This window comes from Acanthisitta chloris, unplaced genomic scaffold (genome assembly GCF_000695815.1).
Source record: "Acanthisitta chloris isolate BGI_N310 unplaced genomic scaffold, ASM69581v1 scaffold1159, whole genome shotgun sequence".
NCBI lineage: Eukaryota > Metazoa > Chordata > Aves > Passeriformes > Acanthisittidae > Acanthisitta > Acanthisitta chloris.
This window is the reverse complement of record NW_008692968.1, coordinates 43,628-56,236: the sequence shown is the minus strand read 5'-3', so window position 1 is coordinate 56,236 and position 12,609 is coordinate 43,628. Positions and strand designations below refer to the sequence as shown.

The 12,609-nt window shown below is 50.8% G+C and overlaps 1 protein-coding gene across 1 annotated transcript in view; it reads left to right on the top strand.

Annotated features, from left to right (window-relative positions):
- The first annotated feature begins 2,188 nt into the window (after positions 1 to 2,188).
- Positions 2,189 to 12,609, top strand: part of ZBTB40 (zinc finger and BTB domain containing 40) — a 23,143-nt gene continuing 12,722 nt past the window's right edge. The window contains 6 exon segments of the mRNA XM_009082874.1: positions 2,189 to 2,849; positions 2,852 to 2,896; positions 3,492 to 3,610; positions 9,657 to 9,897; positions 10,389 to 10,443; positions 10,445 to 10,529. Of these exon segments, the coding sequence (XP_009081122.1) occupies positions 2,189 to 2,849; positions 2,852 to 2,896; positions 3,492 to 3,610; positions 9,657 to 9,897; positions 10,389 to 10,443; positions 10,445 to 10,529 (1,206 nt within the window).

The following is a 12,609-nucleotide window of genomic DNA, read 5'->3' as shown; positions in this document are numbered from 1 at the left end:
AGAGTGGGTGGAATAAAACTGCTATTACACTGTGCCTGGCAAAAGAATCAGGTCTGTCTCTTCTCCCACGACCAGCAGAGACTCTGCTGATGGCAGTTTGGTTCCTTGTGATTTCCAACAGTGTGGGAGGAGAGTGTTGGACAGGCTGGGAGTGCAGGTGGTTGGCCCTGTGCAGGGGTCTGGGGTTGCAGTGCTGAGCTGCAGAGCAGCTCTTGGTAGTGATGTGCCTGGAGAAGCTCTGGGCTGCAGGAGGATGGGCTATCAGCCCACTCAGGTCTTCTGCCTTCCAGGGAAGGACCCACTCACCCTGTGCTCTCTCTTCAGAGGTACTGAGATGGGGAGTGTGACACCTCTGCTTTGAGGTGATATCAAAACCATCTGTGATCTGCTCCTGGTGATGGAAAAACAAGTTCCATAGCACTTCATCTTTAAAGCCTGGGGGGGCTCTTGGCTATGCAGGAGAGCTCTCCTGCATGTCTGGGATCCACCAACCAGTTGCTTAGCCATCTGTAGCTCTGGGATGAGATGAAGTCTCTTGGCTTCTCCTGTCTTCTCACAGCCACTGCAGGCAGTGCCCTGCAGAAGGACAAATGGGGTCCTGCCTGCCCATGGGTCCTGCTGCCCACAGCTCCAGAGGGGTTGGTGCCTTGGAGGAGCAAGAGCCTGCACACAACATCTGCTTCTGACTTGCAGTTTGGTGCAAGCTGGGAGTTGCTCTGAGCCTGCCTCTGTGCTTCGAGGTGGTGTGTGTGCATTGGCTTGTCAAAGCTCGTGCCCTGGTGATGGGTAATGCTGCTCTCTACAAGAGAGCACAAAGCTGAGTGCAAAGATGTTAAGTGTTGAAGGTCGTGTAAATCATGTCCATCCAGGTGCTCTTTCTCTAGTGCTCATGCTGTTTTGTGGCCTGCACCAGTGTTAGGCATCCTGGAGTGTGGACAAGGCAGTAACATCTTTATCTTGTCTAGCTTAGACAAAAACTCCAGGTATCCTGCTGATAAAAATCCTGTTGGCAGATGTCCTATCTGTTCTCCCTCCTGCAACAGGGCAGGGAGGGGGGAGGTAAAAGGGAGGCTCTGGTAGGTGGGATTAGGGCTCTGGACTTGTGCAGAAAAACACAGCTTGGAGGAAAAGACTCCTAAATCAATGAGTTAGGGCCATGGTGTGCTGAGAAGGGCATGCTGCAGGCCCTGGGCTACAACAGACCTCTGTTTCTAATGTTCCTGTGGCCCTGCTCATCTTAGCAGTGATGTGGGGAGAAAGTGAACTGGTCTCAACCACTTAGTCCTTTGCAGGTCAAAGCCAACACCTCAGATTTTCTGTGTTTGGTAGATGGTCTGAACAGGTGATCCTGCCCTGCTTCCCTACCTGCCCTTGCAGAAACCAACTGCTGAGTGCAGCATCAGCTCCAGCCCCTGGCTGCAGGCACAGCCTGGCACTGCAGTGCCTCAGCTCACACCTCCCTGAGCTGTTTGGCACATCAGGGGACTCTGCTCCCTTTTTGTAGCCCTTGGGACTCAGACTCAGCCCAAATCTGCTCATTTAGGTTTGAACACTCTCTAGACTCTTCAGCTCTCAGGGTAAGTTACTGAATTTGGGGAGTGTGAGTTCAGAATGGAACCTCTGGCTGTAACCCAGAGAAGAGAGGGTTGTGTGGAGACCTCAGAGCAACCTGCCAGGAGCTGAAGGGGCTTCAGGGAAGATGCAGATGGACTCTTTAGGACTAGTTAGGAACTGCAGTGATAGGACAAGGAGTAATAGGGAGAAATTGAAAGAGGGAGATTTAGATTAGATCTCAGGCAGAAGTTTTCCCTGTGGGGGTGGTGAGACACTGTCCCAGGTTGCCCAGGGAGGCTGTGGCTGCCCCAACCCTGGCAGTGTTCACAGCCAGGTTGGCTAAAGCCTTGAGCAACCTGCTCTGCTGGGAGGTGTCCCTGCCCAGGGCAGGGGGTTGGGGCTGGATCATCTCTGAGCTCCATTCCAACCGCTTAGCAATCTATAAATCTATGAAACCCCTGAACTGCAGCACAGTAAACTACTAGGAGGTATAAACTACAAAGTAATTTTTGCTTACTCTTTCTTTCTGCCTTGCTGCTACCTGAGCCAAATGCTAACAGGATCCACTTTTCCTTCCCCAACTGAGCCTTGTGGAAGCAGTGGAGACCACGGAGAGAGCAGGGCAGGAGGTGCCATGGAGCTCCCTCGCTACAGCCAGCAGCTGCTGCCCCAGCTGTATGCTCTGTGCAGGGAGCAGCACTTGTGTGACTGCACCATCTTCATTGGGAATGTGCCTTTCAGAGCACACAAGGTGGTCCTGGCAGCTGCCAGCCTGCTGTTTAAATCCCTCCTGGACAGCACAGACACCATCGATGCTTCCGTGGTGACGCCTGAGGAGTTTGCACTCTTCCTGGAGATGATGTACAGTGGCAAACTCCCCCTGGGGAAACACAATTTCACCAAAGTTATCTCTGTGGCAGACAGTCTGCAGCTGTTTGATGTGGCTGTTAGTTGCAAAATCCTCCTCAGGGACCTCATAAGCTGCTCTACTCAGGACCAGGTAGTGAGAGAAGTCTCCAGTCGAGCAGCACACTCATCTGGAAACCAGACTGAAGCTAATAGCCTGCCCCAGTCTGGAAAACCTGATGAAGGAAAACCAGATATTCTCCTCACTCAAAGAGTTTCCTCTTTTCCTGGCCCTGTAGAAGCAGAAATGGAAGCAGATGTTTCTCCTTCTGGCCAGGAACTCGCCGTGAGTCACACCTGGCTTCACCAGGAGGTGATACTGAGTGACTCCAGGTCCCTCCAGGAGGATTCAGGCCCTGGCCCTGCCCAGCCTGTCCATGCTGAGCAGAGTGGCTTGCTGAGCCTCCTGAGGGAAAAGGGCAATCAAGGGATTCAGGTGAGACTTCACTGGGCACAGCATTGCTTTTATTTGCAACTCATTGACTCCCATTTTCCTGGTCTAGGGGATCTTTGCCTCTGTGTCTCATCTTTTTTAGCTTGTCCTGGACTGGGAATAGCACCAACATATCCCTCTGTTCTGCAGGGATTTTCTTCCTTTGGCCTTTGCAGTTGCTTCACATTCAGCACAGAGCTGTAGTGAGCAAAACTTCCCTTGCCCAGGCATGTGATTGCATCTGCTGTGAGTGGGATCTGTGTTTGTGCAGGACACGAGGCTGATCAGACAATCTGTCTAACAGCAAGTGAACAGAGTTGCCTGCTAATGTTACCTTATCCTTTAAACTCCCGTTCAGCATGGGAGGAAAACAGAGGCTGTACTGGGTTTAAAATAAATGTTCCATTTATAACTGGTGTTAAATAAACTGTTGGTTTTCCCTCCAGGCTGTGTGATATCTTCAGAAGGGATTTGTAAGTCACAGTTTTCTTATTATAGCCCATGTGCTGGTTACAAACTGATGCCTTTCAATCACATCCTGCTTTCTGTGAATCCCTTCAATTAGCAAATAACTCATCTTGTTTCTCTCTCACAGCAGCAGAGAGCAAAAGCTGTACACTGGATTTCTTTCTTCGATATGAAAGTGTTTTCTCTGATGCCCAGGCTGTGCTGGAAAGACTCGAGGAGAGCAGAGGAGTTGGTGCCCCTCAAAAGGAGGTAGGTGTGTTTATTTCCCTAAGTCATACAAGTTTTTCCTTCACCCTGCTGAGGGCTAGAATAGTTTGTGCCTTGTTGAGGAAATTGTTTCATGGGAAACTGATGCCTTTGAAGGGCAACATGTGCTCACCTGAGAAACACCCTGGAGAGAAGCATCTGTTAAGTGCAAGCTGCTCCTGCACACAGGTAGAGAAGTGTGTCCTGCCCTGAAGACATCCTTGTGTTGCAGGAGAGCTCCAGCACGGATTTCTCTCCTCCTGTTTATGGCATTTGCACGGGAACTGTAACGACTTGTAAACGAGTGACATATGAGATCCCAAAATAGCTTTCCCAAGCCCTCAGTGCTGGTTTGCTGTGGAGCATCTGCTGTGCTCTGTGGGTGGCAGAGCTGCTGGGGGGATTGGGACAGGAGGAGACAAGGGGGGGACTGGTGCCCCCAGTTTGTGCTTCTCCTGGCAGTGTGCTCCTTTGAGAGCAGTTAGAGCTGGGAGTGCTGCTCGTTCCTGCTGTAGGGGATGCCCAGTCTGGTGTCACTTCATGCTGAAGGATGCTCTGAGCAGTGCTAGCCATGTGCCAGTCCTTGTCCCAGCTCAGAGCCATCACAGAAACAGCCAAGCCTGGTCAGTGTGGTTCAGGGGGGTTTGCAAGCCTGTCTGTTGGCCCCAAGGCTGTCCTGGTGGTCAGGCTCTTCTGCTTTCGGTGGGATTTGGCCTTGGATGTAGCCTCTATTTCTCTTCCTTTGCTCATCCCTGTATGGTGCCGTGTTCCTGCAGCACTCCTGTCTGCTCCTTCCCTGGTCCTGTTCCTCCTACCTCCAGTGGAAACTACTTTGGTTTTGGGGCTTTTCCCCAGGGAAGTTTGTGGTACAGGCTTGGCTTTTGTGAGAGCTATTGCTTCTCTCCAAGTGTGATGTTCTGTGCTGTGCCCCAGGCTGAAAAATGCAGGTGAATTGCTTTTCAGTTTAGGGAAATATGATTTTTGGGGTTGTTTTTCTTTTAGAGTTTTTCTGTATGCCTCACATAAACTATTCCTGTCTGTTGGTGTGGCAGTGGAGGAGGAGGACACAGACAGTCACAGGGTCAGTGTGAGTGAGGATGGACTGTGCTTGCTGTCCTCATCCAGGCTGTTTCTGGTACAGCATCTTTCATACCAGGCTGCAGGAACTGCCCTGTGTGCCCTTTTGGAGGGGAAAATGAGAGTGTGACTGTTTCCCTGCTGGCTCTTCCATGGTCATGCAGCCTTTGGAAGCTGAGCAGTGCTGCTCTCAGACTGGGATGCTCTCTGGGTTCCTGTGCTGCTCTGGGCAGTTCCTGCAGCAGTGTGACCACAGGCCATGGGACATTTTGCCCTTGGTGACATTCTTCTGTTAAAAGCCCAAGGCACTATGTTTATTAGGAAAAAAGAAATCCCAAAAGACAGCAGGGAGGAGGATTTCCTGGAGCTGGGAAATTCAGGATTGTCTTCTGCTGAGCCTTTCTGTGTTCACAGAGGGAAACCTGTGTTCCCTTGGCTGCTGACTCTCCTGATGGTGTTGAACCTGACACCTCTGGGGCATTAGGAGGGAGACAGTTGGGTCCTAATTCATGTTTGGAGCAGTGAGCCCAAGCCTGGCTGTGCTGACAAGGACCTTTGAGTGCCTTACTCAGAGAAGGACTTGGGTTTTTTGTGCATTTATTTGTTGCTCTGATCAGATTAATAAGTGAGATTTAAGGTTTTACCTGTTCTGCACCCTGACCATGGGAGCAGAGCTGGGAGGGTGCTGTGCAGTGGGAGTGGGCACTGCCAAGGAGGGGTTTGGCAGCTCCATGCCCCTGTGCCAGCAGACAGTGCTCATCACATCCCTCCCCGTGCTGCCTGTGCCATGGCAGGGCAGAGCTGTGCTGGCAGTGCTCAGGGGGGTGAGCTGCAGAGCTCTGTGCTGCACAGTGCCCTGTTGGCTATTGCTTTGCAGTCACTGCTGTGTGATGCTCCTTCGGCACCTCCCAGACCCAGCAGGGAAGGTTTTCAGCCCCGTTTACAGACCCATTCCCAGCCCTTTGTGCTCCCAAATGAGCTGCTGCAGCAGGAGCCAAGCGAGAGGTTGTGAAGCTCAGAGCCAGTTTGGGTGTCTGAGTGCAGAGCAGTAACTGGACAATTTTTCTGCAGCTATAAATAAACGCTGAATAAATGAGAAATGGATTTTCTTTAAGCCTTTCCTGAAAAATCACTTCTCAGCTGTGACAAGCATGAAAAGTGTCAGCCCCAGGGCAGTGGGGGGAACAGGCTGCAGCTTGTTGTAAGCAAGGGCTCAGCCAGATCTGTGCCTCCCTGAGCTCCCCTCTGGGACCAGCAGGACCTGTGGGCACCAGCAAGGTCTGGGCTGTGTTTCCAGGACATGGAGCAGCTTTTTCCCACAAGGCCTTGGTGTTTCCTTTGCGGGAGGGAAACACAGTGGTGTGTCTTTAAAGCCAAGCTCAGGTGTAATCAAGGCTGAGGTTGTGCCTGTGGTAGATGTCAATGGATCTTTTTTCTCTCTCCTTTTTTCCCCCCACCTCCCTTTCTTTGTATTCTTTTCCTAGTCATTTACTTGAAGTCTTGGCTGCCTCAGGGCAAGTAAAAGTGGGTCTGGAGGCCAGTGAGGCTGTTTCTTTGCAGAAAGCGTTCCTGCTGGGGGTGCTTGCCCTGCTGCAGGGGAGATCCCCATCCCTCGGGCACATCCTTCTGCTCCAGAGCCTTTTGAGGGTGGCTGATCCCCCGAGGCAAGCAGTGATGTGCTTTGAGCAGTCAAGCCTGGAGCAGAGTGGTTCAGGGAGGGATTTCAAGCCTGTCTGTTGGCCCCAAGGCTGTCCTGGTGGTCAGGCTCTTCTGCTTTCAGTGGGATATGGCCTTGGATGTAGCCTCTATTTCTCTTCCTTTGCTGGTGAGCTCATCCCTGCATGGTGGTTCCTGCAGCACTCCTGTCTGCTCCCTCCACTGGTCCTATTCCTCCTACCTCCAGTGGAGACTCCTTTGGTTGTGGGGCTTTTCCCCAGGGAGGTTTATGGTGCAGGCCTGGCTTTTGTGAGAGCTATTGCTTCTCTCCAAGTGTGATGTTCTGTGCTGTGCCCCAGACTGAAAAATGCAGATGAATTGCTTTTCAGTTTAGGGAGATGTGATTTTTGGGGTTGTTTTTGTTTTAAGAGTTTCTCTGTATATCTCACATAAACTATTCCTATCTAATTTGGTTCTGGCTTGGCTGAAACCTGCTTGGAAATGAGAACAAGCCTGAAATTGCAGTAATTTGGGGAAAGCGCAGAAGAGCTTTGCTGGTGTCAAGTCTTATCTTCCTGTGCTCTCTTAGAGAAACTCAATTCAAATTATTGCACAGCTCATTTGTTCCCTCTACTCCTGGGCTCAGATGAATTGGGGGAGCATTGCTTCTCCCACGTAGAATAAATGTCACTGTGCTTGTGGATCATTTCCATAGCCTCTGGGCCTGTCCACTTGCTGTTGTCCTTCATTTGCAGCTGCAGGAATTTCTGGCTGCGGCAGGAGAAAGAAGTTTCCTGTTGTATTCTGCATCCTGATTAGGACTGAGAGTTTGTGAGGGGTTTGGGGTGTTTTTTTCATGGTGACAGAGCCAGAGAACCTTTTTTTTTTTTCCCCTCTTCTGGTGTACTTGTGTACAAGTAGAAGGTTGTGTGGAGACCTCAGAGCAACCTGCCAGGAGCTGAAGGGGCTCCAGGGAAGCTGCAGAGGGACTCTGGGTTAGGAGCTGCAGGGACAGAACAAGGGGGAATGGGGAGAAATTGAAAGAGGGGAGAATTGGGAGTGTTGTGGCCACCAGAACTGACATCCTCAACTGGGACCACACTTCTTAGCTGGCATGGACCAGTTTGGTGGCACAGCTCAAGCTTAATCAAGGTCTTGGTGACTCAGTTTCCCTGCACATCCCTTGCTCCCAGCTGGAAGCTGAACGTGTGTAGTTTGTGCCAGTTTGTCCATGAAGGGATTTGCAGTGTCCCAGGCACTAGGAGCACATTCTAGCTAAGTGGAAGTTGTGGTTCCAGCTAATATCAGTATTTCTCCATTTTTTTCCCAGGATCTTTGGGAATTGTTAATGCTTCAAAGTAAGTCTGAAATGCACTGTGTGCTCTTTCACAACAATGCTAAAAGGCTGTTGTTCCCACTGAGCTGCATGTCCAGGAAAAAGTCTTCTGGAAAGAGCCTATAAATAGTAGAGCCTTTCAGCCTCTGAAAATTCATTTCCATTAGCCAAATCCATGCACTGAGGAAGGGAAGTTACCTGGGGCTCTGGGTAACAATGCTGTGCTGCTTTTGATTTCAAACCCCCAAATTAAAAAAGTATATTGCAACAATGCAAGTCGCTTTTCATCCCTATTAGTGCAAACATGTATTTGGCAGGATCTGAGCACCTTCAGGCTGGTGAGAGTGGAGCTGTTTTGCTAGTTTACAGCCTCATTTTGATGTGGAAAGGGCCAGGCATGCAAACCTAGAGAACAAACATGATCTGGTTATCAAGTCTCATTACAAATTAATGTTTGCATTTTAAAAAAAAACACCAAAAAACACCAAAAAACACCTTTAAGTTTGTTCTCCAGCACGTCTGAGGCATTTCCTTTCTTCTTTCTAGCACAGCCCTTCATGTCCACACTCTCTGTTCAGCAGCAAAACTGCCGTGAGCGGCAAGAGCTGGGACTGTGCAGCTCCTCCTCTGTGGATACTCTCTGCAGTAGGTCACTGCACTGCCAGGCTGCCCTAATCTGTCAGCATTTACACCTGCTAGGAGAAGCTAGTCCAACACCCCCCCAAGTGAGGCCCTGAGCAGTTGCATTCAGTCTTTTTATCATTGGGATAAAAATGACAATGACAGCAAGAAATGGCTCTGCTCCCTGGAGCAGGGCTGAGCTCCCCACTTCAAAGGTACCTTTATAGCATCCCTGGAGTCCCCACTAAAGTCTGTCTGCTCCTGAAGGCTGCACCTCTCCTGGAGAGCTGGGGAGTGTGTGTCTTCAGGGGCAGCATGAAAGGCCTCTGGGGAAATGGGAGCAAGAGTTCCAGCTTCTATCTTTGCCTTTTATTTCCATACTGCATAGGCATGTTTGCCTCTGGTTGCTGTTGCAGGTCACTGGAGTAGATTTTGGAGCTGTGGGTTTGATTGCTAGGTATGCTGAGAGCCCACAGCACTCAGTGTGTGTGTGTGTGTGTGTATCCTCTCCAGAGCTCTCTCTAGGAGGCAAAACTCCATTGTTCCTTCTCTTTCTGGAGAAGAGAAGGTTGTGTGGAGACCTCAGAGCAACTGCCAGGAGCTGAAGGGGCTCCAGAGAAGCTGCAGAGGGACTTTTGGTTAGTAGCTGCAGGGACAGGACAAGTGGTAACTGATTCAAATTGAAGGAGGGGAAATTTAGGCTAGATATTAGGCAGAAGTTTTCCCTGTGAGGGTGGTGAGACGCTGTCCCAGGTTGCCCAGGGAGGCTGTGGCTGCCCCAACCCTGGCAGTGTTCACAGCCAGGTTGGCTAAAGCCTTGAGCAACCTGCTCTGGTGGGAGGTGTCCCTGCCCGGGGCAGGGGGTTGGGGCTGGATCATCTCTGAGCTCCATTCCCACCACTAAAATTCTCTGATTCTCTGATTGTGATTGAGGATGGAGATTGCTGAAAGTCCCACTTGAAATGCTCTCTGCTTTCTGTGCAAGTGAGCCCTCCTTGTTCTGCAGTTGGATCCACTATCCCCTGCCCTAGCCTTCCAAAGTAGCAGGTGTTAATCCATGGCTTATCAGGTCTCTTACATTTACTGGCCTTGGGCTGATTGGGGAAGACATGAAGAGATGTTTGGTGCTGGAACCAGCTTCAGTCTGTGGGATTTGCTGTAGAGATAAGGGCTGGCAGCAGGGTTTGCTGCCCTCCTTTCTAGGGCTGGTGGCTGCAGGCCAGAACTTGAGTTCAGTGCTGTGTGTCTGGTTATTTTTTGTCCCCTGAACAAAACCTCAGGATTCTGCTTTTTGTGTCCTTTTGTCTAGGGCAGTTAATGCTGTTATCTAAACCTTCCTGCATGTCTGTTCTGCTGTAGGCTCTGGCTGCCTGTCTGGCTGAGGCAGGGGAACAGGCAGTGTTCAAGAAGCTGCTGAGCAAAGTGAAGGATGCTCAGCCCCAGGATGCACAGCCTCAGGATAGTCACAGCCAGGGTGCTCAACCCCTGGACACTCAGACCCTCAAGTCCTTTCTGAAGCTCTTCCAAGACACGAATCCCAAGCTGAGTGCAGCTTTGCCGGAGTGGGAACAGAGCAGTGGAGAAACCCCACAGCAAACAGGTAAGAAGTAAGGTGAAACCTCTGGCAGGATGAGTGGGCAAAGCAGAGAAAGCTTGGATCCTTGGATACAGGAGGTTTATTGTGTGCTGGCCAAGATCCTGGAGCATTTGTGCCTGCAATGCAGGGCTGTCCCCATCGCTGCCCCGAGGGCTGGATCGATGGCTGGCAGCCAGCGTGGGGCAGAGCACAGCTGAGCCTCGGGATTGAAAGCTCCTTTCTTACTCGAGTCTGACACAAAGCAGTGGCCTTGCAAACCTGGTGTTAACCTCCAGCTTGCTTTATGGCTTTGTGCTCTCTTAGATAAATGAGACGTTTTCCTTTCATAGAGTTTAAAGAGAATAGTAAAGTGGTTTTCCTCTGCTGCTTGTGCTTGGGATGAGCTTTGCTATTCACTTAGATCTTTCACAGAGTCTCCTTCGCTTCAGGAGCCTGTCAGTTCCTTCAGACTGACTTGTTTCTTCTCTTGTGTTTCTGAATCCTTGTCCCCCCAGAGAGCAGAGCCGAGGCAGAGACGCTGACCGCTCGCTTGCTGGGCTGCAGGGAGGAGCCTCCAGAGCCTGACACAGCTCAGCCCCATCCTAGACTTCTTGGAGGCAGCAGCAGAGGGATTCCTCAGCACCTCGGAGAAGAGGGTAAAACCTGGAGTAAGGAAAGCTGGGGGTGAGGAGGGATGTGTGTGTGTGCAGGGTTTGCCAAGTGATGGGCAAACCTCAGCTGGCACTTCCACCTGCCTCCTACACAGCACAAGTGGGCTCAGGTCCTTCTGTGCTGACTGTGGGGATAGTGAAAGCTGTGAAGGCAACCTCAAGCCCAGGATCAGAGTGCCAAAGCAGAGCCTGGGGCAGAGGAGGTGCCTGGTGGTACTCCTGGCCACAAAATTGCCTTTTTGCGGGTGTAGAGAAGGCTCTGGAGTGCAGTCTGGTTACAGCAGAACCACTAATACCTCTTTGCTAGCTGCTTGCCAGTTACATCCTGCTGTCTTTGCTCATCAGCTTCCCTTTGAGCTGACTCCCAGCTTTAACTCTTACACAGAGTTCCCTGCAAGAGCAGCACATCCACTAACTGATTTGGTGTTGAAGGCAGCAGTTGGTGGGCAGGGCTGATGCTTTCCTGTCCTGTAAGCAATTGCACTGAATGCTGATTTGCAGAAGCCTTTATGGACAAAGTAGTGTGTGTAACCTGCTTTCCTTTGTGTCTGGGGGTTGCTGGGGGTACCCTGTGCAGCTGGAACTTGCAGGGTGCCCTCACACGCTGCGATCAAGATGCAGCTTGAGACCTCCTGTCCTAGTTTGTCACATCACTTAGTTCCCCTGACACAGGATTATAGTGAGGGGAAAGTTGTGCTCAGTGGCATGAATGATCTCTGCTTTCTGTCTGAGTGAGCCACGACAGGTGGGCTGAGAACCTCTGTCTGGCTCACAAACCCCTCAATTAATGTCTCTCTTGCTCATGGTCCCTCACCAGCTCCAGCTCAGAGCATCCCTGGCCATGGGCACGGCTCAGAGCAGGAGGCCCAAAGAGCTGCTGCCAACAGAGGCATCTGCCCTGTCCTTGTGGCTGGGTGTGACTGGTGGCTGATGAATTTTCCCCTTTGAAAGCACATAGCTGAACCTGGAATGGGCTTGTGAGAGGAGAGAGTGAGGGGTGAGTGCAGCAAAGGACTTGGCATCTGCTGGGGACATTGTGGCTGTTCACAGAGACCCAAGGGGGAGGTCTGGAGCTGAGCTCCAAGTCCTAGAAACTTCCTCAGCAGTGGGGAGATTAGGATTTCATCTATGCCTGTTCATGCTGCAGTGTGGCCTTTCCTTTAAAGGCTGCATCTTCACCCTGCACTTTGTCTTCATGGAATGAAGGGGTTAAAACTCAGCCATTTTTTATCTTCCCATTGAAAAGGCCAAACACAACCTCCCAACAATAAACCAAACCAATTTGGCCATCCTAATTCTGCTCCTTGGGCAGAGGATACAGCCTGTCATTGCATCATCCTGTGCCACAGGGCAGTGTTATTCCATGTTTCCTTTCATCCTCCTCAGTCACTGTGTGCATTGTTTGCTGCAGAGCCTCCAATCCTGCTCTGAATTCCAAATCCTTCTCTCCATGGGATCCCTTCGTGCTTCTTTCTGCCCATGGGCTCCCATCCCAGCACTGCAGTGGGACTGGGGGCAGAGCTCTGTCCTGCTGTGGCACAGGAAAACAAGGCAGAAATTGCCCAGTGTAGCCTGACCTTGGATGGTTCGTAGTTTTCAGGCTTAGTTTGTTTGTTTAATTCTACCCCTTCCCCCTCTGACAAGTGGAAAAGTGTTTAATTATTCCAGAAGTTAAAGCGATTAAAGCAGCGGGCCCTTGACATATGTGCACGTGGGAGTTCTGGTGTCTCAGGTGCAGGACTGGAAAAATGAACCTGGAATTAGCAGCCACCTCTGAAGGATTCATCTTACCTGATTCATCCAGTGTTGCACTGGAGCTCTGGGCTGGCAGGGGTAGGATGTGGTTCTCCAAGGGTTCTTAAAGATGAGAGTTTCCTTTTTCTTCTCACAGTTGCTGCCTCATTAGCTACACATTTATTCAGCGGTACAAGCTCGAGTTTCACACGGAACAGCCTTTTTTCTAGGCAACTGAGTTCTGTCTATGCCTGGTCCAAGCTCTGCATGGAGCAAGCTTGATTTGCTTAGCTGGAAAACCAGTCCACAATGTTTTCTGAAGCCTCTTTGT